Source organism: Podarcis bocagei (genome assembly GCF_964188305.1).
Source record: "Podarcis bocagei genome assembly, chromosome: 15".
Classification (NCBI taxonomy): Eukaryota; Metazoa; Chordata; class Lepidosauria; order Squamata; family Lacertidae; genus Podarcis; species Podarcis bocagei.
The window spans coordinates 19,490,798-19,517,439 of NC_138141.1; the positions used below are offsets into that span (position 1 = coordinate 19,490,798).

A 26,642-nucleotide genomic window follows, 5' to 3' on the forward strand; every position below is an offset into this window, starting at 1 on the left:
TTTCGGAGGGTAAAAGTACAGTTCTTAACTTTATGGTATGCTTTTTTTTTTGTAATTCATCTTTTCCCTCTTCGTGTACACTACACTTTTCATTTTCATTCTAAAAAAATTAAAAATCTTCTGCCTCCACCTATCTTGCTCTTTCTGCTTTTTGATTTAAATCATGACCCAATCATATGCTGCTTAGACATATTTGAAAGCTGTTCAGAACTACTTTAAACTACCTAAAGCATCTCTCTTTATAAGAATTGTTTATGAACACATGGCAAAGAATGAAAAATAAAGTTTTGCATTCTGGCAGGCAGTTGAATGAAAGGAGACTCTGCTGCTGTTTAAGGTCCATCTGTGCAATATTGGTACTTTCTTCTGCAGCATGTGATGTTCCTTGATAGAGCTGATTGGCTCTATGTTGAAAATAATGTCAGGTTTTCTAAATTACCCACCTAATCTCCCAGGGCTTCACTGTAAGGCAAATCATCTTGAGTGATTTCAGCTCCGTAGTTTAGGATCCCAGGAAGCTTAAAAGCAAAAATCTTAGCCACAGGCAATTTTTTACTTAACCCTTTAAGTCTTTTTTGTATATCTCCAGCCATCTTAGAACTGCGTCTTAAATCGGAACCTTTCTGTTCACATTGCAAAGAAGGCTTTAGGAGGCTGATGTGTTGGGAATAGTCAGGAATGCTCTCACTCTGTTCAGTTAATAGGAGTTAGTTCTGCTTTCTCGTCTATAGTTAAATTATCAGCTTTTGTAGGATTAAAGAATAAGGATTGCTTTTTAAGAAACATAGATTTATTTATTTTAAATGTCCCTATGTTACATTCAACTGCCAAGGTAAAAGTTGTGGCAACTAGGATAACTTTTAAAAAGTGCATCAGGCCAACTAATTACAAATAGCTCTAAACAGAGGGTGTGATTTATTTATATTTTATCATGCAAGCTTTGTCTAGCTCTAGATGCCAGAAGGCTATTAAAAGCTTAGAAGATGGAACCATTGGCAGGATATTTCCATTGTGGATTTTAATATCAGCAGCTAGAAAACTCTTCTGCTCAGTGTCTATTTGAAACAGTTTCCGACTTGGCAGTTTTTAGTTGTGATTGTAAGGCTTGTTTGGGTTGCTCTGTAACATTGCCTTTGTACACACCCAGCAATTTAAGGTGGGCTCAGCTTGACTTTAAAATCAGTATTCAGAAATAGCTTATAACTAAATGTACAAAATAACATACATGGACCGCCCCCTCCCCCCTGGGTATGGTGCATGACTTCCTATGGTCGATAGATATGGTGAGATCTCTGGTGTCTTACATATTTTCTGTAATTAAGTCCTGCTTGAAGCTGCTTGAAAATTACATGAAGAAAGTCTAGTATCCTTCTCCTGTCCTAAAACCTTTTTTTGTGTGTTCCAGCGCTGGTTTACAAAACTTCCTCCCGTGTTGACTTTTGAACTTTCCCGTTTTGAGTTCAATCAGTCGCTTGGGCAGCCAGAGAAGATACACAACAAGCTAGAATTTCCACAGATAATTTATATGGACAGGTGAGATGTTAACTGGTAGTATCATATGCAAAAGCTCAGAGCATCAGACTTTACCCTCAAGGCCTGCTAGAGTAATATTGGCATGACTGCATCAGTCTTCATAATGATTCATGTGTACTTTTGAATGGGAGGATTGATGCTACAAAAAGAGACCACACAAATAAGTGTTTCTCCTTTAGGTTCCTGTATGGTAACAAAAAGCTTGTTCAAGCCAAAAGAGAAAAGATCAAGAAACTGAAGGATCAGATAATGGTTCTACAACAGAAATTGGAAAGGTAGGTGGTCAGCTTTTCGAACTACAAAACTTCATGTTTCCATATTCAGACTGTTATGTATGGTGGTCAGTCCATGATTAGAGCAGCAGTGTCTATATCACCTTTTCCCACATGTAATTAATATGAACGCATTGGACTGGTGTGTTTTTCACTCAGTTTGGGATCTGTGAGTGCAATCTTGGCGGGAGCCTCCACATCTCTCCAGTCATTTCAATGATCTCTCAGAGTGGCAAGGAAAAGCTTTCTATGACTTCTCCCTATTCTCCAGCCCACAAAGGGTCATATGACTACATACTGCTTCTATCTAGCCACATTTATTATAGCTGCTGGATGTGTCCAAAGCAAATTTCCTGAAGAGGGCAAGCTTTTATCCAGCATTGGACACACACATACAAGGACATGGATTGAAGGCTTGGCTGTTAAGCTTCTCATGGCTGAGTAACAGTGGCTTGTAGTTGAGACACAATAAGTTCCTTAACTGGTCCTTGGCATTCCACCATGAACAATAACTTTTACTTTATGTTACTGTTGGGTAATATAGGCAAATACTGCACTAATTAACACTGCTTGTTTTGGGGCCCATCTTATGTTCAAGGAAGTGGTCTCCATGCGTGTTGACTGACTTTTAGAAAGGCCTACAAACAGATGCCTCTTCCTTCTTGGGTTATTATGCCTGACGTTATAGAATCCAACTTTCAGTGGTAGTTTATCATGCAGTTTTTCTTGGTAGTTAAAATTTAAATTAGATTTACAGTAGTACTTGGGCATATGCCAGATATTTAAAGGGAAAGCCCAATTGGTCGCTAATGCTTCCTTAAATAACTATTGTAGCTTTGATCCCGTTAGAATTATTTAAAGTATACAGGGATTCAATAAACTTAATTGGTGTTTTTATAAAGTAGGATATAAATAACATGTCATAATTCTCTTTGATTTACTCTCTTTAGGTACACAAGATACGGTTCTGGTGCCAGCCGCTTCCCTTTGCCAGACATGCTGCAGTATGTTCTTGAATTTGCAGGTACTAGGCTGCCCGGGGCTGCCCCCTGCACTCAAGACTTGACACCAGTAGCTGAATGCCAAACTTCAGAGACTCCTCCAACGCAAAGCAGGTAAAGAACTGATTTTCCTAAGATATCATTTGCAGCCTCACCTTGACTCCAGAAATCTTGGGATCCTTTTATATATCCTTTCCATTTCCTTGCTTTCCATATTTCCAATGAAGGACTTGGTTGAAAGCTGAGTGATGCCATTCTGACAGAGGTTGGTTTTCCATCGGGGTTGATTTAAAATGAGAAAAATAACATGTCAGCGATTCAAATTGCTGTAACTTGATGTAAGCTTCTTTGGGGGGGGGGGGTCTTTGGCCAAAAAAGCATCATACTATAGCTCATTAGGTGGCTGCTGAGTTCAGAGAAGTGTTGGTTTCCATTTGCTGGGAACTGTAGCATTGATTATCTTTCTATCCTTCTCTTAGTAGGGTGACAGTAACACAAGCTGAAAGTGCCAAGGACGTAGCCTCTGCCCTAGCCACATCTCACCAGGAACCAAACAACAAACCCCTCCAGTTTCCCAGACTTCCTGTGAAGGTGCCAGAAGACCATGTCCCTCGTGAGATCACAAAGGATGAAATAAGTCTTGTTGTGGCCTGCCTGCAACGATGGAGAGAAGAGGTTGAACAAGACATAAAAGGTCTGTGCCCAGATAGTGCCCTCCCTATTACAGTGGTACCTTGGTTCCTGAATGGCTTAGTTGACAAATAAATTGGCTCCCAAACGCCACAAACCTGGAAGTATTCCAGTTTGCAAATGCTTTTCGGAAGCCAAACACCCATTTTGGCTGTCGGTATCGTTTCTAGGGCTAATCAGTCAATCAGAAGCCACACCTTGGTTTCTGAATGTTTTGGAAGTCGAATGGACTTTCAGAATGGATTGAGTTTGATAACCAAGGTACCACTGTATTGCGTTTGTTTTTTGTTTTTTAAATTGTAAGCTTTTACTGTATTTTAAATGGTCCTGGGAGCTTATGGTGAAAGGTGGACAGAAATTAACAACAACAACAACTTTCAGTTGGAGCTAGAGTCACTGACTTTCATTGGGTATGTTCAGGGCTGTTCATTCTCTGCCCCATGCCAATGCAAAATAAACAGTGTCAACTTTCATGGAAACATGCTTATTCTAAATTCAGTTATTTCATCTGCTTGCTTCATTTGACGTTTGAAAGCTTAGTAAGTGTTGGCATATTGTAGGATGCAGACTCTGAGCTGGAGGAGCCTGTATCCTATTATATGTGATGCAGTTTTCACTTGATTATCAGCTGCTTTAGAGACCTGCTGAAAGGCAAGAAATAAATACTTTAAATGCAGCCTGCTCTTAATCTGCCTGCACACTTTTGTCTATTAAACCTCCACAGCAATTGAGACTTCTGCAGGTAACCGTATTCTTCACAAAACATCAATAGCCTTGGCAATTTTCATGATTATTTTCTTTATAAATGGAAGTAATTTCTAACCCATTCTTCATTGTTCACCCAATCCCAGAGTGGGATGTGACATTCAAATACAGTAAATGTGAAAATGGACAATATACTAACAAAGCTACAGCAGCTGAACCAAGGGCACTTATTTAGTGAAATGCTTGGGCGAAATCATCACCCAGTACCTTTGTGTGAATAGAGTTTTGGAAATAGGAGCTGAACTACTGTAAATCAAAGCTTCCAACGTCATTCTCTGAAGCTGCTCTTGAAGAATGGTGTGGTTAGTAGTATCAAAAGCCACTGAGAGATTGAGGAGAATCAACAGAGCTGCACTTCTCCATCTTTCTTCTGATGAAGGCCTAATTTCAGGCTGGAGTGGGTCTTCTAGATAATCAGTTTCTTCCAAGAATGTCTGGAGTTGAGAGGCCACTCCCTGTTAATTACTTCCCTAAGGAACGAGGCATGTGGGCTGAGAGTTATTAAGATTGTCCAGGGAGAACTTTCAAAGAATGGGTGCACTGGTGCCTCCTTCAAGGCAGCCAGAAACTGCTTGTCATGCAGCAGTGCATGGATTTGAATGTGGGTAGATATTTGTGTTGCCTGTGTCCTAGAAATGCTTAACAGTTAACGCAAGATCAAACATAAGTATTGAATTGTTTTGATTAACAGACCTGAATGCTTCTATTGCACTGCTTTCCCAATCTATTGACCAGATGTACTCGGATCCTTTGCTTCATCAGGTAGGATATTTTGACTTTTTGTTGAGATTATGTTTTTCTCTTCTTGTGCTAGCACTGGTACATGCTGGCAGTGCATGCTGTTAATTGAGTTCATTTACAGTTTTCTTGAAAGCAATATCATCTTATTGTATTGTTGAACCTAAAGTAATTCTCTGATCTGTCCACGTAAAACTAGTTTACTAAAGCCCAGCCTTTTCAAGCAGGCATTTGGATTCTATATGATATCCTGCAAATAATGAAATTACCTTGCTGTGGAATGGTATTGCTAATGGGATTCATTAAAACTTGTTCTTAGACACAGGCACTTTCCATTTTTCTACCTTACGCTATTTCCTGTGCTTGTTTCAGTGAGCTGTAGATGCTGTTGTAAATATTAATAACTGGTGGAGTTGGTTCAGTTTTCTCTCCTTACCCCTTCAAAATACATTACTAGGACCGTTCAGATACTGTACCTTGCTGAAAGACGGAGAGCTGCTTCTTTCATGCTTAGAGGTATTTCTGCCCTTTTCCTCCAGCATGTAATGAATCAAATGCTGGGTGTGTCTTGGATTATACAGTGTCTGCCTCTTGGCTCCTCATCTTAAAAGGCTTGGGTTTCAAGATTCTGCCATCACATTAGTGGAGTTACTTTGTATAATCTTGGTTTTTTCCAATAAATGGTTTGTAATCCTCTGTGTCAGTCTGCCAAGTGTTTTCTGGGTAGTCGGGCTTTGACCCTTAAAGTTCACACTTGTCACAATGACTCCGAAGCACCGCTTTCTGCCAACTAAAACCATATTACTCTGGGAAGAAAAGAATCTGTCCCTCTCTGTGTGAAGCCAGGATTGTATGAATGGATAGTTCTTAACAGGCACAACAGCTGGGAATGTGCCTGGCTGAATCTGGCCTGAGGTCATGTTACTTCACCTGCTAAAAATAAGCCTGTTGTGTATGTGTGTGCATATTTTGCAGGTCCCTTACCACTTGCATGCTGTCTTGGTCCATGAAGGCCAGGCCAACGCTGGCCATTACTGGGCCTACATCTACAACCAGCCCCGAAAAAGCTGGCTCAAGTATAATGACATCTCTGTGACAGAGTCGTCTTGGGAAGAACTGGAGAGGGACTCTTTTGGAGGCCTGAGGAACGCCAGTGCCTACTGCCTGATGTACATAAATAAAAAGCTACCACACTTTGCTGCTGCTGGTAAGGACTTTGAAATGCTTACTTGTCTGAGTGATCTTGAGCTATTGGTTCTGTAAGCACTTTTCTGCAATGCACCCAGTCCCTGCTTGTGGCTCATGGTTGATTCTTGATTGTATGGGAAGGTCTGTAGGGACTTGGGGTTTGGGCTAAGTGATCTCTTCTAAGCAACTGTTTTTCTAGACGCATCTAGTTGTTTATAGAAATGGTACAGTAAAAAGGGTACAGTACTGGAGTGTAAGATGTCTAGCCTGCATTTAATGCTGTTTGAAATCACGAGAGAGAGGATGTCTTGACCTCCTTCTGCAATGCAGGAGTGAGTGCTGAGAGTAATCCTAACTGGGCCAAAGTAACAGCCAACATCCATATGGGGACAGAGATGTTGGCTTAGCCCAGTACATGCTTCCTTTAGGTTGATGATATGCTCTATTCAGATACCTGATGCTCTATTCAGAAAATTAGCTTGTGCAGGGTAAAAAGATGAACAAGTAAAGAGCATGCAGGCAAGCAGTTGACCATTGCCATCTCTCATGGCATCTTCCTCCTTTTCTCTGGAACACTGAAAAGACATCTAGTCCATTGGGGTTTGGGAGGTGGTGTGAAGCACACCTAAGTAGTCCAGCTGATCTCTCACCACCTCTCACCGTCTTTGCCCTGAATGCTGGCAGTTGGAAACCATCATTGGGTGCCAGTTGGATTGAAATGAGGTATTTTATTTTCCCTACTTCCTACATGCATTCCCCATCTTCACTCTAAGGAGCTCCAGGTGTCCTGTATAGTGCTCATCCTTCCATTTTTAACCTCACAACAACCCTATGAGAGAGGTTAGGCTGAGAGACCTAGTAACTGGCCCGAGATAACCCAGTTGAGCTTCATGGTCCAGCTGGGTTCTGAATCCTGGTCTCTCAGGTCCTGCTTCTGACATTCTTTAACTATACTGGCGCTAAACCCCATACCAGTTGTGTGTGTTTGGGATAGAAGCAGCTTCAGTTTATTTGTATCTCCCGTTCAGGATTGTTCTGGATCAAAAGGCAGCACAGAGATCATCTTAATAAAATTCCATTCCAACCAACCCTACCCCAATTTAAATGTAGACGTGGACCAGGATAACCATAAGGTTTGATAAGAAGCTGAAAGAATCCTCCAGGCATTGATGGGTTGACAGAGCAGAGGAGTAATAAATTAGGAGCTAATGGTTTGGGAGAAGTTGGGGCCTTCCCTAGGTCCCTTTGTACATCATTTGCATTTTGAGCCTTAGCAGTAGGTGTGTGGATGTGTAAAAGGTAAAGAACCCCTGGATGGTTAAGTCCAGTCAAAGACAACTATGAGGTTGCAGCGCTCATCTCACTTTCAGGCCGAGGGAGCCGGTGTTTGTCCACAGGGAGCTTTCCAGGTCATGTCGCCAGCATGACTAAACTGCTTCTGGCACAACGGAACACCATGACAGAAACCAGAATGTACGGAAACGCTGTTTACCTTCCCGCCGCATTAATACCTATTTATTTACACTGGCATGCTTTCAAACTGTTAGGTTGGCAGGGGCTGGGACAGAGCAACAGGAGCTCACTCCATCGCAGGGATTCGAACCGCCAACCTTCTGATTGGCAAGCCCAAGAGGCTCTGGTATAGACCACAGTGCCACCCATGTCCCGTGGATGTGTAGCCCCCTCCCCCCCATAGGGTGGTGTGTAAACCCAAATCCATTTCTATAACTGTCTGCAACTTCTATCCAAGGTGCTCAGATAATTAGGGGTGACCCGTAGTATTAATAAACAAAGGTTTCACTGTAGGCTATTCTTTCACAAAGTGTCTTGGTTTAATAGTGAGCCCGACAAGTATTCAGAGGTAGGATGCAAGGGGCAAACGAGCACCAGCACCTTCTGGATATTTTCCCTTTGATTAGATTATGTTAATGGGCAGACCCAGAGAGAAGTGGAATCTCTGCCTCTGGAGCTCCAGCACTACATCCAAGAAGACAACTGGAGGCTTGAACAAGAGGTGGCAGAGTGGGAGGAGCAGTCGAGCAAGATGACGCAGATGGATCAGTCATCACCAGCAGAGTCTCAGGACCTCTCTTCTGACTTGGGACAAGGTGAGAAAAGCAGTCAATCTCTTTGCATGCCTCTCCCAATGCCGGTTGTTCAGCCCTCTGACTTACTGGATTGCTGAGAGTGATGAGACAGTCCTGGTGCTTAAATTTCTATAAGAAGCCCTGTGTGGACTTTACCTCCCATATTGACTTGCCCCATGTATTGAGATGATTTTCAGAGGTTCTTCCAAAGCCCATGCCATTTAGAGGTAATGCAGATTGGTTGCTATCTGTAGAATTTCCTCACTAGGGATGATCCTTGGCACCAGCCTTGTTATCTTTTTATTCTTCCAGATTTATTAATGCATTACTTATAAGACACAGGCTGCTGTTTTTGTCCCGTTCATTGGGAGCATTGCTCAAAAGGTAGAATATAAATCTTTGCCCTCCCACACTAGCTGTAGCTCAGGGCCAGGCACGACCCAGCTTCTAACATTTTGTCTAGTTCTATGTTTTTCTAAATGTCTTGCTGGACGTAGAGAGTAAATTGTGCACTACGCTTATTTTTCTCCCCTCAGAAAGATCTTGTTCCTCCAGCTCTGAACGGATGGCACATTCCCTCTCCTCCGAACATGCCATGATTGCCAAGGAACAGACGGCTCAAGCCATTGCCAAGACAGCTGATGCATATGAGAAGGCTGGTGGATTGGCAGCTCTTGACAAGGTGAAAATAGCAATTGTTGGGCTTCCGGACCTTTGTAGCCACCCTTTTCCATGCCTCTGCTCCCTGCCTCCTCTTGCTTGAACCTTTTTTTGCTTTGCTGGCCTGCCTTTCATTTCCCTTTCTGATTTCTTTCTGTTTTCTTATCTCTGTGTGGCAACAGTCAAAGGAGGCAGAACCAGTGCAGCACCTCCCAGAAGAAGCAAACCCCACCACTCAGGCAGAAGAGCCACAGGATGCTAAGGGGATGGAGCTTTCTGCCCCACCCAGCTCACAGATCTCTGAAGTGGATATCCCCAGTGTGGGAAAGATTCTAGTTAGATCAGATGCAGATGGATATAATGAAGAGGTACACAGCTATGTGTCTGTGTGTCTTTTTTGCAGCAAGCAAAAATGTTGGGGATGAGCATCTTTCATTCTGAGGCATTGCAAACTAGGGAAGATGCCAGACACTGCCCTCACGGGCTGCATCTTTCCCATTTCAGATGGGTTATGCTTGGAAGTAAACATCCCAGAGCTGTCTCTCAAACCATCCAAATGGTGGTGCTTAGGATTGCAGACTTTCCCACCAGTGGTTTGGTTTCTTTGACACGAGATTACTCCCCAAGGTTGCTCACTTAAAAATAAAAATACTAAAGCTGTTTTACCTCTACTGAGGTCTTTTTGACATCCAAGGCCACAGATGGTGAAGCCACATAACATTCTGAAAACGTGGCAGCATTCCTAGTCCTAAATTTTGACTGCTCTCCTGTGCACAGAAGCAATCCTGACAGCACCATCATTTTTGTCTCCGGATTAAATGGACAGTATGTTTTAGGGCTGGGGGTTTTCAGCATGTGGGTGAGGACTGGTAGGTTAAGTAAGCCAGTTGCTAGCAACCTGCTGTGGAACAAGTGGACCTGCGCATTATGCCACTGTCATCCCATACAGGAAACGGGCATGGGTCAGGACTTGGGTGATGTATCTCTGCATCCCCTTAATTGCCCTTAATTCCTGCTCATCTTTCATTAGACCCTCTCAATGCATATGTGGACACTTAAGTCATAGTTGGTAGAGGGGCACAAAGTTGAGGTGTGTCTACAAATGTGTGAACAAATCAAAGTAACTTAATAATCATGCAGGGCAGTCTTCAACTGGCTGCTTCCATGACCATACTGGTTGGGGCTGTGGGAGTTGCAGTTCAGAATTCAAACATCTGGAAGGCCCCAGGTATGGAAGAAAGTAGAACCCTGACTCTGGACTCTGCATGTCTTAGCTCTTGCCTGTTCCGACTCTTTCATCATGTAGCATTTTTCATTTTTCCTCTCCCCATCTTTCTTTTTTCTTCTTTCTGTCAGATGATGCTCAGTCCTGCCATGCAAGGTGTGATCCTGGCTATTGCTAAAGCCCGTCAAACCTTTGATCGGGATGGGTCTGAAGCAGGGCTAGTTAAGGTACTATTGTACACATTGGCCTCTTGGCAGTGGAGAAATGCAATGAAACATTGGCTACAGATGCCACGTGGCTGTTCCTTACTTCGTTTTTCCGTCCTGCGATGTCTTGATTGCAGAGATCATTTGTTCCGTCACAAGAGGTTGATATTCCACTTTGAGGAAGCAGATCTTCACTGATTTTTGAAGTTTCTCCTCCCAGGAGTCTTCTTAATATCTGTCTTCCACTGAGATGACAAGACTGCTGCTGCTCTTAAAGCATAAACATTCCACTCTGAGTAGAAGTTTGTTGCATGCACCCCAAAGTGCAGCTCCCTCCACTACTGCTATTGGATATATATATTACAAGGTGTGGTCTTCTCATCACCAAGGGAAGCACTGGACTGGCTTGTGAAGCTTCTTTCTAGTCCTAGAGAGGGTGGCATCCTGATTTTCCTTCATTCATCCTTCCTCTACATAAGGAGGGCTTCTCCTTGTAGTTAGAAAACTTAGAACCTAGAGATAACCATTTATCCTATTCTGCTTTTTCCCCTGCTTGGGGGTATTGTTAGGGGTTGAGGGGGCAGGGATTGCTGCTTTTATTGATTTTTTTCTATATTTATTTTAGATCTTATGATTTTTATGCAAATTCTTTAATTTGGTTGTACTTTTTGATGTTTTATTTATTGTTTATGACTACTTTTGTTACGTTTGTAATTCTGTGGGGGGTTTTTAACATGTTGTAAGCCACCTTGAGTGTGGTTTTAACCTTGGAAAGGCAACATATAAATAAAACGATGCATGCATGTATGTATATTGTTAAGAAATCTTTTGTCTGGTATCCATTGAGCCTGTTTCTCAGCTGTAGAAGTCTCCAAATGAGGACTCATGTTTCTAGCTTAGGTTGTGGACATCTCAAGAAATCTTGCTGTCTCAAAGTGGAGAGGTGGAAATTGCCCATCTTTCAGGAAATCCTCTGAATGATTGGTGAAGGCCAATGCGCTGGGAATTTTCTTAGTAGCCCTGCAGCCTTCCGGAAACAGCCCAAAGTGCCAACTGCCGTCAAAAGCAAAACTTGCATGATATTATTATTATTAATGTTTATTGAGTTTATATACCGTCCTATACCCAGAGGTCTCAGGGCGGTTCACAGAAAAGATCACAGTTGTAGAGATCAGTTTGTTCCTGTTGTTGTTGGAGTTGTGCGCTGAATAAAATCCTCGGTATTGCTGCAGTAGATCATATGGCACTAGCTTTTGCATACCAGTTCCAAGGAGCTACTTTGACATGGTTGGAGCAAGGCCTCATGACGGTCATCTGCAGAGCAAAACAAGACCTTGCAGTTGCTTGGCTTCATAGGACTTTAATTTCAGCACATCCAGCTTATGTTGGTCATGAGGAGCTTATTGATAAGAATGTCCCTCAAAGTCTAAGAATTGCTTGCATTGTGGATTCATAATTGTCAGGCTGATATTGTTCCAATTTTGGCTTTATTAGGCATTCCATGAAGAATACTCCAGGCTGTACTCGCTGTCAACAGAGACTCCAACACCACAAAATGACCCCCGGCTTCAGCACGTCCTAGTTTACTTCCTACAGAACAATGCGCCAAAGCAAGTGGTGGAACGGACTCTTCTGGAGCAGTTTGCAGACAAAAACCTCAGCTATGATGAAAGGTTTGTTCAGAACACGTAAGCTGGAATGTCTTCTGTGTGAATAAAGGAAGGGCACAGAATTGCTTTGAAAGTGCTACATGGGGGCTTTGTTTGGTAGGAGTGGTAGCACTGATCAGTATTAGATGGTTAAAGAGATTTTTATTGTTCTGTAGTTTTAGCTCTCCGTTTCTAACTTGCATTTCCCCCTCAATGGGCCAAGAAGGCAGCTTCCAGGAAGTCGGCGCTGCTTGCACCTCTGAAATATATAGATGTAATATCAAAACAAGCTAAATCTAAGAGATGTTTCAGTTGACATTCTCTGGCTTTTGGGTATCACTTCACTAAGCTTTCTCCTCCTTTCTGTGAACAGATCAATTAGCATTATGAAGGTAGCTCGAGCTAAGTTGAAAGAGATTGGTCCTGATGAGGTGGACATGGAAGAGTATAAGGTAAGGAGCCTCAGCCCTAAAGTTTTAGGTCTGGTTTATATCTTTGTGTCAAAGCTGCAGCCTAATTGTTAGGTGAGCAAACGCTACTCTTGTGACCAAAAAAGGAAAATCGGTTTCCTTCAGATAAATGGTGATCACTTAAGTTTCTTCAGAGTTGTATTTTGAGGGTTACTTGCTCTGTCTGAAGGGACACGGGTGGCGCTGTGGGTTAAACAGACAGAGCCTAGGACTTGCCGATCCGAAGGTCGGCGGTTCGAATCCCCACGACGGGGTGAGCTCCCATTGCTCGGTCCCTGCTCCTGCCAACCTAGCAGTTCGAAAGCGCGTCAAAGTACAAGTAGATAAATAAGTACCGCTCCGATGGGAAGGTAAATGGTGTTTCCGTGCGCTGCTCTGGTTCACCAGAAGCGGCTTAGTCATGCTGGCCACATGACCCAGAATCTCATGACCCGGCCAATAAAGTGAGATGAGCGCCGCAACCCCAGAGTCGGCCATGACTGGACCTAATGGTCAGGGGTCCCTTTACCTTTACCTGCTCTGTCTGAGATGTCTATATTTCCTCTTGCCCTGTTCCGTATCCTGGATAAAATCTGTTCCATTCCACACATAAACAGTAGCAGAAATAAGAGTGCCCTGCCTCCCCTCCACATCCCATTTAGATATTATGGCAAATTTAGTAGCATTCTGTTCATCCATTTTCAGTAGAAACGTGTCTACAGCATTTTTAAAGTGTCTGGCTTGCTGAGACACTACAGAGTGTTTCAGGTGCTCCCTTTGCTGTCTTGTAGATATCCTGCTTCACATTCACTTCATGATTCATCTGAATCCAGCGCACAGCCTTACTGCATATACCCAAAATGAGGGTGAAGTGCATAATAGGCATCTTATAATTTGTAAGTGGGCTATGATTCCTGCCTCTCTCCACCTGACCTAGGGCTGACAGGTTTCATAAGAACTGCTGCTTCTGCTGCTTCCCAGCAAGGACTGGGGTATTTTGGGGAAAATTTTGTCGGGAGTTTTTGCTGTTATTGATACTAATTTTTTGTATATTTTTATGTGGAAATTGGTTGGTTATGTAGTCTTGATGTGTGTTATTTATTTTTATGACTACTTTGTTATGTTTGTAACTGTCAATCTTTTCATAGTGTAAGCTGCCTTGAGCTTTGTTTTAACTGTGGAAAGGTGGCATACAAATGATGATGATGATGACCATATTTTTTCTGTGTACTAGACAAGGTTTTTTGAATCAAAAATCATGTCCAAAAACAGGGGACGTCCTATACATGGATGGGGGGGGAGTGGCGTACGCTCCGGTTGGAGGGAGCGCAACTTCCCACGATGCCACTGCACGCGGGAAACGATCTAGGGAGTGTTTTCTGCCCGCAGTTGCATGGGGGGAGAAGCTCAACAACTTTGGGCCATCTCCCCTCATTTTCTTAAAATTGAGTCCCCCAAACTAGGGGGGGGGCGTTCTTATACATGGGGGTGTCTTATAGATGGAAAAATGCGGTGCCCAAAAGCAACAAGAGAAAAGGAGCAATATGAGAAAAGCCAGGTGTGAATAAAGTGGGGCTTACTGAACCAGTAATGGATTGTGACCGTTTTCTTTTTCTGGCACAGAAATGGCACGAAGACTACAGTTTGTTTCGCAAAGTATCTATTTACCTCTTAACAGGCTTGGAACTGTATCAGAATAAACAGTAAGTTTGTGTAAATTGCTTCTAAAGGTTGTGATGAAGATTTGGAAGGTAGCTGAGGATTGGTGGATATATTCTTAGACCCTTTCAATATTCTTTCAACAGACTGACCCTATTCTTAGACCCTTTCAATATTCTTTCAACAGACTGTTGAAATCTGTGGTGGTGCATCATAGCAAGTAGAAATTAGGGACGACTTGAGTGGGGAAGTACTACTTTTCCACTGTGTATAATCATAATTTATTATTTATGCCCCGCCCATCCCCGGGCGGCTTCCAGCAAAATATTAAAATACATGATGTTGCCACTTCTGCATCTGTATCTTCTCATGAACACTTTGGCTCAAAAGGTTTCATTAGTAAGGTGAATTAGTAAGACTCCAGCAAACTTGGACAAGCCTTCTTCTAATGGACACAGGAGTGTCCATAGTCTATACATAAAGATGGTGAAGAAGGGTGGTGCTAGGATGCTTGTGGTAATCCCTCATGCACTGAGGGGAGAGCAGGAACTTCTGAACAGGGTACAGTTGTGTTCCTGTGACTTTTGGTAAATGTTCTAGTTTGTGGGCCAGCTCTTACTAGGCAGCTGTCCTCCTACAGAGTGGTGCATGGGCTACACTGGGAAAATGTTCCTAGCTCGTTTAAGCAAAGCATCCCTTCCCAGTTATTTGTATTCCAGAAGGGCTTATTTTCTGAACACAGGGAAGTAGTGAACAGATAGGTATAGCCAGTGCTTTTTTAGGGGTACTCTCATTTTGACTCAAGAAAATCACCATTTTATAGTTCAAATCAGGAAAAATTAAATGCACAAATGTACAAAGAACATGCATTACTTCATATTACACAGCTCACAGTCACTTCCACATTGGCATGAGGTTGTGTGCACTAACATCTTCCCGATTCCTCTGCTAGATTCCAACTCCTACTTCACATATTAAAACGCTTGCTTTAGTCTGAAACACTGTGACAGGAAATGAGGCTGCCATCGGGGGTATCAACGGAACTGACGATTCACCATGTTATTCAATGGAACTGACAATTCACCATGCTAGAGAAGAAACAAAAAAATTTAAAATTTTTGGGTTCTTCCATTAGATTCACAAAATGTTTAGGGGTATGCGTTACCCCAGTGTACCCCCAGAAAAAAAGCACTGGTTATAGCCATGTGTCCCAAGCAAGTATAAGAGCTATGAATGGCTGCTGTAGTTTGCAATAAATGTTTGCTTGCACAACCTGTTTTAATTCCGAAGATTGCAGCTCTCACCCTCTTTCCTGTTCTTATAAGGTACTATGAAGCTCTGACCTATCTGGTGTATGCCTATCAGAGCAATCTGACCTTGCGGAGGAAGGGAGCCAACAGAGGCGCCAATGCATCTTTAATTGCTCTGTACAGAAGAAAATGTCTCTTGGTTGGTATTATCCCCTTCTCCCCTCCCACCACCCCTTCAAGGAGCTTGCTGGTAGAATGATCTGCTTCCAAATCATTGCTTTGTTTTCAATCTTCATCTTATTCTCATGTGCAGATCCAATTCTTTATGGAAATGGAGTTTACTGCTTTAATACACTGTTGTCCTCACAGTGCCATTGCTCTTCCTTGCATAGTTTTAATTTTCTGGTGGTCTTGGCTCTTATATGGGTGCTGCTTTCTCCACCCCTTCACGTATTGCCTTTATAGTATGCTAAGGGATGTGGGTGGCGCTGTAGTCTAAACCACTGAGCCTCTTGGGCTTGCCGATTAGAAGGTCAGCAGTTCGAATCCCCACAATGGGGTGAGCTCCCGTTACTCTGTCCCAGCTCCTGCCAACCTAGCAGTTTGAAAGCACACCAGCGCAAGTAGATAAATAGGTACCGCTGTGGCGGGAAGGTTAACATCGTTTTTGTGCATTCTGGTTTCCATCACGGTGTTCTGTTGCACCAGCAGTGGTTTAGTCCTGCTGGTTACATGACCCGGAACGCTGTCTGTGGACAAATGCCGGCTCCCTCGGCCTGAGATGAGCACCGCAACCCCATAGTCGCCTTTGACTGGACTTAATAGCTATGGGGTCCTTTACCTTTATAGTGTGCTCTATCTCTTGGTTCCTGAATGGATTAGTGAAAACCTGTCTCAGGTTGGGGCACTTTGCAGGGAGGGGAATATCCGGCAGATGTTTGGGCTCTTTTTTGCCATGGCAATGTAAAAAGTTCTTTTAAGCAGACAAAAACCCCTAAATGTTCAGCTGCACTCTAAAACTTGCCACAGGAAGCATTGCGGAAAGTGACAGACACCAGGCTGAGCTGTTGCCAAAGACCCATAAATGTGTTTCTCATATTGTTTTGCCACAGAAGTTGAATGATGCTGCAGCAGCTCTGTTTGAAAGTAGCAATGAGTTGAGCGTGGATGAAGGTGTGAACATCTTGAATGAGCTGATCATCCCCTGCATGCACCTCCTCATCAGCAATGATACCTCAAAGGATGACCTGGATGCCGTTGAGGTCATGAGAAATCGTTGGTGTGCTTACCTGGGAAAGGACATGAATGGTAAGAAGGGGGTCATGGACCTCTTACTCCGTGCTGCTATCATCCTGTCTCTCGCCTGGTATTGCTAGTCTTTGTGTACCTCCTGACTGTTTTTCTAAAGACTGTCAGTAAAATGCCCTTGCACAATTACGATAATCCGCAACATTTGCATTTTGCTTAGCCCTGAAGCCAAGGTGGCAAATGTGGCCCTTCAGATGTCGGCTGGACTACAGCTCCTATCATATCTGGCCATTGGCCTTGCTGGCTGAGGCTGATGGGAGTTGGAGTTCAACAGCATCTGGTGGGCTACAGCATCTAAAGTTTACTGGAGAGACTGCCTTCTTGAATTACTAGATCTCTGTGTTCAAAATATGGGATTTGATTCTTTCATTTCCCCTCTTGTTCGCAAGCAGAAGTAACACCTGCCTCTCAACAGTCATACTTGTATGGGGCGTTCCAGTTATAGCAGCTTGCTGTGTACGCCAAGCAGCATTCTCCTGGGGTGAGGAATGATAGAAAATGTTTTGTTGTTGCCAGAAATTACTTGTACATGTTGCATCTGTACCTGGCACATCCTGTGACCAAAGGTACACACTGATCAGAAAACTTACTTTTAAATCTTCACGTGGCATGTCAGTCTTTACCCCAGAGATTCTGGGGGCAGGGGGCAGAATATTACTGAACATATCATGAATTAAAATAAGCACACATGACCTGGAAGTTAATCTGTTGTGCATTTTTCTTTGCTAGATTTTAATACATTGGTTTAAGGGACGCGGGTGGCGCTGTGGGTAAAACCTCAGTTCCTAGGACTTGCCGATCGTATGGTCGGCAGTTCGAATCCCTGCGGCGGGGTGAGCTCCCGTCTTTCGGTCCCAGCTCCTGCCCACCTAGCAGTTTGAAAGCACCCCTAAGTGCGAGTAGATAAATAGGTACCGCTTTATAGCGGGAAGGTAAACGGCATTTCCGTGTGCTGCGCTGGTGCTGGCTCGCCAGAGCAGCTTCGTCACACTGGCCACGTGACCCAGAAGTGTCTCCGGACAGCGCTGGCCCCCGGCCTCTTAAGTGAGATGGGCGCACAACCCTAGAGTCGGACACGACTGGCCCATACGGGCAGGGGTACCTTTTAATACATTGGTTAAACTTTGTTCACTTCAGCCAGCAGGGGGTGTCAGGAAGAAGTATTGGCCCTAAAATACTATTTCAAAATAGACAAAAGCTCTGCTTTCTGCAGTTGAGTTTGCTTGTGTTCTGCTTTCATGAACTGCTTTCATGAAAAAGCTTTTTCACATCTGCAATTCAGACTTGCAGATAGTTGCTAACGATGAGAAATATTTCCTTTTAGATAAGTAGCTTATCTAACCAGTACCACCTTGTAAAATGCAGGTGGTTGTGAATTGGGTACAACTTAAAAGGTATCTCTTACTGTGCACTGAGAATGAGGTGCAGTTGTAAGTGTTTGCAAGTTGAGTTTGTAGACATCCGTGATGTCTGCAACACTGTCTTCACGAGTGTTTATGGGAAGTGCTTGGTGAAGTTGTCAATAAGTGCCCTTTAACTTATAAATGCCATTATGTTGCTTTGAAGGAGTGGGAGAAGGGGAAACATGATTGAGGGAGCTTCCAGATTGACATACAGATAAGCATTCCAGAGTTTTTCCTGCATCTTCTTACATTTCACAATCTTAGTTTCAACAAGATTTCAAAGCATTGCTATTGGGTTGTTGTTGTTGTTGTTGTTGGGTGGTTGTTGTTGTTGTTGTTGTTGTTGTTGTTGTTATTTGGCTCTTCTTGTCTTACAGAGGACCTGCAGCTAAAACTGAGTGAATTCCTACCCCGCCTGCTAGATTGTTCCTCCGAGGGCATAGTTCTGAAAGAACCACCCAAGATCCGCCCCAATTCTCCCTACGATCTCTGCAGCCGATTTGCAGCTGTCATGGAATCTATTCACGGGGCCTCGACTGTCACTGTCAAATAAAAACTGCCGACTGTACTGCATTAAGCTCTGGAGACCACAGGCCCACCAGCGTGTGGGATCCAGCTGCCGACCACCTTTTGGAATGGAGCAAGGAAGAGAGATGCTACGTTGAGACAATCCACATTCAGACCTAACCAAAACTGTGCTTAGAAAAGGGCTAAATGGGACATGACACCCTCTGGTGTGCACCATATATGGGCAGGCACTAAATTAGAACGTGTCTTGAGGTTTCACTGTTTTACGTTGCCTATAACTGCGTTTGCCTTGGCTTCCTACAAGAACACGGTAGGAAGACACTTATTTTTTTAGACGGAAATTTTAAACACAGCATATTGTACATATATACTTCTGTTGTGCTCAATTCTTATGGAGTATACAGTGGTTTGATATGCTCATTGTGAGCATTCCATGCACGCTCTGTTGTATTTTGAATGCACTTGCCACACATGCTGGTCTATTCATGTGTCACAATGCCAGCAGTATGTTATCAGTGCTGATAGCTGTTGTGCTGTCATTGCGTATGACTGGGCCAACACAAGGGAGTGCATTTAAAGCACAATGGGGAGCATGTAACCTGAAGCCTGTTTAAACTGGACCTCATTGACATCGAAGCAGGACTGATTCAGGGAATAAGCCAGACAGTCGTAGGTAATTTTAAGAGCAATAATTCACATTCACCTTTTTCGTGGAAAAACACCTTAAAATGGGAGCCTATCAGTTGAGGCCCTTTCCATCAGATATCTCCTGATGTGGCGGTAACAGAAGAACCTGGTAGCCTGGGTCATAAAAAATACAGGCATTCGTGCACACTGCGTTTGTGTATGCTAGCAACTCAAAACACAGTTGATGCCATCAGGAGAAATGGTGATGGTGGCAATATTTTACAGTTGCTACAGAATTGCAAAAGTCATTCCAGGACAAGAATAGAGATGCAAAACAAAACCCCTAAGGAAACTGCTTTTCTGACCTCCCAAAGCATATTTCCTTTATTACCAATCACTGAATTTTCATTATCAGGCTAGTATTGGCAGTGACAAGGGCTCTGAAGTCAGGAATAATAAACCTTTATAAAAAGATACTGCTTAACTGGCAAAGTCTACTGCCAATATTTTTAAGCAATCTTTGTTTTACTGGAATACAATGGCAATCGGGATGTAAATGGAAATACATATTTGAGAAGCCTTTTTCTGTTTTAATTAAATGTGCAATAAAGAATTTTACCCTATTTAAATTTGTAGTGAATTGCATTGTTTCTTTTGAGTTTTATAAGTCTCTCTAGACAGGGGTCAGCAAACTTTTTCAGCAGGGGGCTGGTCCACTGTCCCTCAGACCTTGTGGGGGGCCAGACTATATTGGGGGAGGGACCAATTCCTATGCCCCACAAATAACCCAGAGATGCATTTTAAATAAAAGCACACATTTTACTCATGTAAAAACACACAGATTCCCAGACCGTCCGCGGGCCGGATTTAGAAGGCGATTGGGCCAGATCCAGGCCCCGGGCCTTAGTTTGCCTACCCATGGTCTAGACTTTATCTTTCTCCTTTTCTCAACTGTGTTTGAACACTGGGAGTGTTTGCTATTGCATAATTTTTGCAAAGGTCACCACTGGATTAGCCATATAACATGACTTAGTCTGCATCCTACTAGCTTTGGTGCTAAGAATAGATTAATTGCTCCACTACTTCCAGTTGTGGTGTGCCTCATTATTTAGCCTGTGATGCTGATCCTTGGTCAATCTAAAACATTGACTGGTTAGTTTGGGATGGACTGCTGTGCACATAGGCTGGGCCCGTATGATTACATAGGTGTAAGGCTCCTGGAAAAGACCCTGATGTTGGGAAAGATTGAGGGCAGAAGGAGAAGGGGACGACAGAGGACGAGATGGTTGGACAGTGTTCTCAAGGCTACCAGCATGAGTTTGACCAAACTGCGGGAGGCAGTGGAAGACAGGAGTGCCTGGCGTGCTCTGGTCCATGGGGTCATGAAGAGTCGGACACAACTAAACGACTAAACAACAACAACAAGCCTCCTAGAGAAAATGTTGTTTGCCTTTACTTTTTACATTTTAGATTTGGGCGTTGCCAGGACTAACCAGGAGCCTAACCATGGGCCTCTTAACCATCCAAGTATTCATGCCGTTTTTGCTCTGATTAACTTGTAGAATTCAGAAGAGAGACTTATAAAACTCTTTCCCCCTCCCTGCCCCCAAATGAGAGCATCTGTGTTATCAACAGAATCAGGCTTGCAAATAATCCAGGCCTACCTAATCTTTCCTTGAAATCTGCCCAAGAAAGGAATTATATGTTGTTGATGAATGCAACTTAAAGGAGCTTCTGCCAAAGTTTCAATCTAGAATTACTTTCTTGAAGTTCAAAACCACTGCCATGTTCAATGTACTCATCTCACCTGCTACCTGCTTCAGTGCATAGGTAGGTTGAACGGTAAAGAGATCATCTTCATTCAACACCTACCATATGGATCCTAGGTTGCAAGCCTTTACCTACTTGCAGTGGAGTAAGACCCATTGAGTTTGAGGTGGGGTGGGCTTCTAAGCAGACCAGTATAAGATTGCACCGTTACTGGGTGAAGTCAGTAGCAGAGACACCACAAATAATGAAACTATAATTCGCAAGGTCTTTTTCTCTATGCTTCATGCTTCTATTTGAGAAGTGTCCATTTAGCCATTTCCCCCAAAACCCTATTACTGTTTTGTCTCAAAAGACAGAGATTTCTGATCCATGTGAAAAGCAAACAAACGGTTCATTATTTTTTTACAGTGCAATTAAGTACTCCTTAAAAGGTTTGACAATGCCTGTTAAATAAAACTTGATACCTTGCTATTGACATTGGATATCATAACTACAGCCAGTCTCCTTGACAAAAATTCTTTCCAGTGAAGGGGTATGTCGTTAAACAGCCACTTTCCTGATTGTTTGGACTGAGGAAAAATTAGTCTTGCACAGGTAAGAACTGGGATTCTAATCCTGTATCCATTCCCCCTGTCCCCATCTTAATATAATAATACTCTTGCAAATTTTGAAGGAAAACAATTTATTTCTATGCATTTATGTTTAAGTTTCCCGCATTGCAGTACTTGAGATGGGTATCCCTGTTGCCACTGAAAATGCCACACAAAATGGTATGACACATGTAAGTACAGAATGTTTGCTTCCCCAAGCATATTTTTCAAAAAAAAGTGCTCCATAAAGGATGCTTGGAAGGATCCTAGACAATAACCCAGTTTCCAGCCAGTCAGATATAAGCCATTCTGGCCATCTCAAATGGTTCTCATGAAACCTGTAAAGAGACATTAGTAGGCAGCTCAGATTACAAGGTCTGCATTTTTAGGTGGCAAGTACTGATGATGACTTTGTAACCTGGGATCCTTTCGCACTTCTGGCTTACGGTGGACAGCGAACCACTTCGACTTTGTTTGGGTTTGTAGGAAACAAGTTGAGCAGATCAGAAGAAACCCACCTAGTATGAGGAAAAACCCAGCAAACCAGCCCAGGAATAATGCTTCACCGAATCCCCACCTTGGGACAATCTCTGGCACAGTTTTATCCCAGAATTCTCGCACTACGTTGTAGGCAACCCAGGAGACTGGCACGAGGGTTGCCATTCCGGAAATGCAGAAGAGAATTCCTCCGGTGATTCCGAGGCGTTTTTTCAGTCCCAGGTTTTGTTCCCTTATCTTCAGACAGTTCAACCCCAAAATAGAAATACAGAGGGCAAGGAATCCCAGTCCATTAGAGAGAACCATTACAATCCTAGAGATTCTGAACTCCAAAGGGAGGGTTAAGAGGGAGCCATAGCTTTTGCACTCCATTATGTTTTCATCCTGAATGACGCAGGCATGCCAAAGCCCTGTGTTCCATGTCTCCAGTTCATTCAATTCCAAGTTGAGGTTCTTCCAAAAAGGTATAGAAGTTGTAACACAAGAGGAGACCCAGCCAAAGAGAGAGATAATTAATCCCCCCAATTGGCCTATGGTACTGTAATGCCAAGCCATATTTGGACTCTCGACCAGCATACAAAACTCTCTGCCTTTGAATGTTCTCTATTCCAGATGAGCTTGATTCTTGCGGCAGAAGTTTTGATAGAGCTACGGTGCCATCCATATGCTGTAGGTTTCAATGGAGCCCATCTGAATTGGTGCTAGTTTTTTAAAAGAGCAGTGGAGGAGGAGCTGAAGAGAATACCACTCATTCCAAGGTGTGGCCAAGCTTTTCACATCTGGTTGGTTTTGCCTTTATCTGGAGGGGAAAAAATTACAAATCCTAATTCAACTTAATTCATGTGCAAGGCAGAAATGTCAACGTTAATTGAATTGATGCAATCGACCAAGTCCCTTTCAGCATGCGAACGGGCACAGATGAGGCTGATGGAGCAACTTCTTCAAACAGATTCACCGAAATGTGACACAAAGATAACTGTAGGCTTTGCAGTTTGAAATCCCACTATGCAGGTGTTCATTTCTACAGACCCATTTGTGCAGAAACACTGTGTGCAGTACCGCCTCTGCGGAATTACCATATTACTGGCAGAGCATGTTGATCTTTTCACCAATTAGCCGGGGGATTTTAACTCATATTTTGCTCATCTCTTCAAGTTAGCTGGGACAGATGGTCCCTGTTACGCCAAATGCTCCATTGTCCAAAAGCTCTGGATAGGAAATAAGGGAGATGACTGTAGAAGGAAGGGGAAAACATGGATGGGAGATGAGTTGATCTAGATAATGGGGAAGGAAGAAAGAAACAAACCAGTGTCTCTCTGTCCCGTGCGAAGTTCCAAACCATAGCTGGCAACAGTAGAAGATCAACATCTACCAACGAGCCCTTGGGCTGAGGAAATGTGTCTTTAAAATGAGCTTTGAAAGGTTCTCTTGAGTGGTGCTTGAGCCTTTTTTCCCCATTGCAGAGGGTGGAGTATTCGTCATTTCTCAGATTCCCCCCCAAAAACCTGGCCATTCTCCAGATACTGAGTAAATAACACAAAGCTCAGAGAAAACAGCTGTGTATAGATTGCGATTCTACTTAAGGATCCAAGAGACCACTCAGGGATCAGAGGTGACGGGCCCAGTTTGCTCAAGGAGCAGCTTACGAAGGTCGCTTGCTGGATAACTTTTGCAATCAGTGTAATGCACATGCCACCTGTCTTTTCAAGTAGCTTCTCGGGACCTGTGCACTAGTTAATAAATGGAAAGGTTGTTGGAAACAGTCCGTTCAAGGTGGGAGCAATCAACTGCAACCTTCCCTGCTTCTGTGTGGGACTGTGTACGCACACAGTGAACTCCTTTTAAGTTTATAAACTGCTAACTTTTTTTAATGAGGAGGGAACTAAATATAGAATAATCTTGCTTCCTGGGTTGCAATATCGGTTCTTCTGCATGCTATTAGCCAAATGCTGACAAAACCGCACTGCAATAATCAGTCAACTCATCTCCTAAACAAGCCTTCCCTAGCCAGGTCCTCTACACATCTTGGACTGCGTGGGGTGCTGGCTGGGGTTGATGGGAGCTTTTGCTTAATATAGACAGAGCCCTCTAAGGCTGGGGAAGGCTACCCTAACCAAGCACATTCTAGCCTCCAAACATCCTTGGGGGTTCATTCAGCCACCCTATATGATTTCCCCATCTGTTTCTCCACGTGTGGATTTGTCTAGCATTGAGATTTACCGTGTTTATTTGCCCTGTCTCTTCTTACTCGTCTGCCTACTTTATTGTCGAGTAAAGTACAAGCAGTCAATGCTGATAAATTTCCACATCTTCCAAAAGCTTCACTTTGGCCTGGACTTAGCACTGAAACATGGGCTGTGTCTTCAGAGCTCAGCCCTAAGATGTTTATATACGTATTAAGAATAAGGAACCTCTAAACATGTAGGAACATCCTTCTTTGTGAAGCAAGGGGTGTGGATTTGATGATCCTCCTGGTTCCTTTCCAACACTACAATTCTTTGATTCTAGGATGAAGTTACCTACTAACTCCGAGACTGAGGTCTTTCTATAAATCTGCTTTTTACAAATCAAACTATTGCATTTTTTATTATGATGTTTTAATTTGTTGGAAGCTGCCCAGAGTGGCTGGGGGACCCAGTCAGATGGGCGGCATATAAACAAATTGTTATTATTGTTTCAGGTGACAGCCTTGCCTTTCCCCACAAGCTTTCTTGTTTCCTCCTAGTTACAAGACAGAAACACTCGTGTTCTGGTTGCTGCAGAGGTGTAAGTTATTTTAAGCAAAGTATACAGCTGGAGTGATCAGCTAGCAATTCCAGTGAAATCTACCGCAGAGCTCCTCTCCCATTGCAACATATACACACTCTCGTGAATTTAGAAATGGTTCTCAAGAAATTCACAGGAACAAAAATTTTGTTTTACTGAACTGAGACCTAAAGATGCAATAGACTGCAAAGTCTTTTAAAACATCCAGATCGGATTCCCTGTGGTTGTGCTGTGCTGCCTGGGGCTGATTGGAGTGGTAGTCCAAACAGGTGGAGACCAGTAGGTGCGGAGGGCTAACTTGAAAGAACATGGCTTCATCAACTTTATGCCAAGATGCATCTTCAAAGGGGACATACCGTTCCAGTTTTAAAACAAGATAAAATTCATTTTGCTTAAAACAGCCATTGCAAAGTATGCCAACAGGGTAGGCACTTAGCAGATCATTTTGGACTCACAGCTCTCCATGGAGGCACAGGTCAATTCTGTGTCCAGGACAGCTGTCTACCAGGTCCATCTGGTACGCAGGCTGAGACCCCACCTGCCCGCAGACTGTCTTGCCAGAGTGGTGCATGCTCTGGTTATCTCTCGTTTGGACTACTGCAAATACGCTCTATGTGAGGCTACCTTTGAAGGTGACCCAGAAACTACAACTAATCCAGAATGCGGCAGCTAGACTGATGACTGGGAGCGGCCACCAAGACCACATGACACCGGTCTTGAAAGACCTACATTGGCTCCCAGTATGTTTCCGAGCACAATTCAAAGTGTTGGTGCTGACCTTTAAAGCCCTAAACGGCCTTGGTCCAGTATACCTGAAGGAGTGTCTCCATCTCCATCGTTCTGCCCAGACACTGAGGTCCAGTGCCGAGGGCCTTCTGGCGGTTCCCTCGCTGTGAGAAGCCAAGTTACAGGGAACCAGGCAGAGGGCCTTCTCGGTAGTTGCGCCCACCCTGTGGAACACCCTCCCATCAGATTTCAAGGAAACAAACAACTATCTGACTTTAAGAAGACAGCTGAAGGCAGCCTTGTTTAGGGAAGCTTTTAATGTTTGACACACTATTGTATTTTAATATTTTGTTGGAAGCCTCCCAGAGTAGCTGGGGAAACCCAGCCAGATGGGTGAGGTATAAATAATAATAATAATAATTATTATTATTATTATTATTATTATTATTATTATTATTATTATTATTATTATTACCACATCAGCGAGCCCGGGGTGTGTGTGTCTTTTCATCTGGGTAGCACAGGATCTCTATACACACTGCTTAACTTCACACCCAGAGATGCACTCCATTGTCTCTTGAGAATGAAACTAGCAAAGTTTGTTCCCAGACTCTGGAACTCCCTCCCTAGAGAAGTTCAATTGGCTTCCTCCTTGTTGTCCTTCTGATGGCAGATGAAGACTTCCTTGTCCCAACAGGCTTTGTGGAACTGTCTGCTTTTAATGAAAGGGCTTGGTGCCAAGCTGTTTTTATTGTAATGTTTTAATCGTTTCTGTGTGTTTCATCCCCCCACACACACACTTTTTTGTTACCAAAAACATCTATTCGAAAGTTGGAATACATCTTTGTCCACTACCATCATTGTATTAAATTATTGATTGAAAAAAATGTTTTTTAAAAGATAATTTTTATCTTTAAGCCACTTTGACTCCCTGTTGGGGGAAAGACAGGGTACAGTGGTACCTCGGGTTAAGTACTTAATTCGTTCCAGAGGTCCGTTCTTAACCTGAATATGTTCTTAACCTGAAGCACCACTTTAGCTAATGGGGCCTCCT

At 43.2% G+C, this 26,642-nt stretch overlaps 2 protein-coding genes across 4 annotated transcripts in view; one reads left to right on the forward strand and one right to left on the reverse strand.

Moving 5' to 3' along the window:
- USP28 (ubiquitin specific peptidase 28) overlaps positions 1 to 19,867 on the forward strand; it is a 33,811-nt gene extending 13,944 nt beyond the window's left edge. The window contains exons 11-26 of one of the 3 annotated variants that reach the window (XM_081172473.1): positions 1,406 to 1,533; positions 1,713 to 1,808; positions 2,756 to 2,920; positions 3,289 to 3,500; positions 4,953 to 5,023; positions 5,975 to 6,206; positions 8,107 to 8,295; positions 8,811 to 8,956; positions 9,117 to 9,302; positions 10,291 to 10,386; positions 11,860 to 12,038; positions 12,388 to 12,466; positions 14,087 to 14,166; positions 15,448 to 15,571; positions 16,485 to 16,680; positions 18,461 to 19,867. In XM_081172473.1, the coding sequence (XP_081028599.1) occupies positions 1,406 to 1,533; positions 1,713 to 1,808; positions 2,756 to 2,920; positions 3,289 to 3,500; positions 4,953 to 5,023; positions 5,975 to 6,206; positions 8,107 to 8,295; positions 8,811 to 8,956; positions 9,117 to 9,302; positions 10,291 to 10,386; positions 11,860 to 12,038; positions 12,388 to 12,466; positions 14,087 to 14,166; positions 15,448 to 15,571; positions 16,485 to 16,680; positions 18,461 to 18,636 (2,355 nt within the window). In that variant the 3' untranslated portion in view covers positions 18,637 to 19,867. The remainder of the gene's footprint in view (positions 1 to 1,405; positions 1,534 to 1,712; positions 1,809 to 2,755; positions 2,921 to 3,288; positions 3,501 to 4,952; positions 5,024 to 5,974; positions 6,207 to 8,106; positions 8,296 to 8,810; positions 8,957 to 9,116; positions 9,303 to 10,290; positions 10,387 to 11,859; positions 12,039 to 12,387; positions 12,467 to 14,086; positions 14,167 to 15,447; positions 15,572 to 16,484; positions 16,681 to 18,460) is intronic. The other 2 variants (XM_081172474.1, XM_081172475.1) reach the window with 2 other exon arrangements.
- A 1,804-nt stretch (positions 19,868 to 21,671) lies between these two features.
- CLDN25 (claudin 25) lies at positions 21,672 to 22,996 on the reverse strand. The gene has a single exon (XM_081172264.1). The coding sequence runs from the start codon at positions 22,670 to 22,672 to the stop codon at positions 21,962 to 21,964; it is 711 nt and encodes a 236-aa protein (XP_081028390.1). The 5' UTR covers positions 22,673 to 22,996; the 3' UTR covers positions 21,672 to 21,961.
- Positions 22,997 to 26,642: the final 3,646 nt, after the last annotated feature.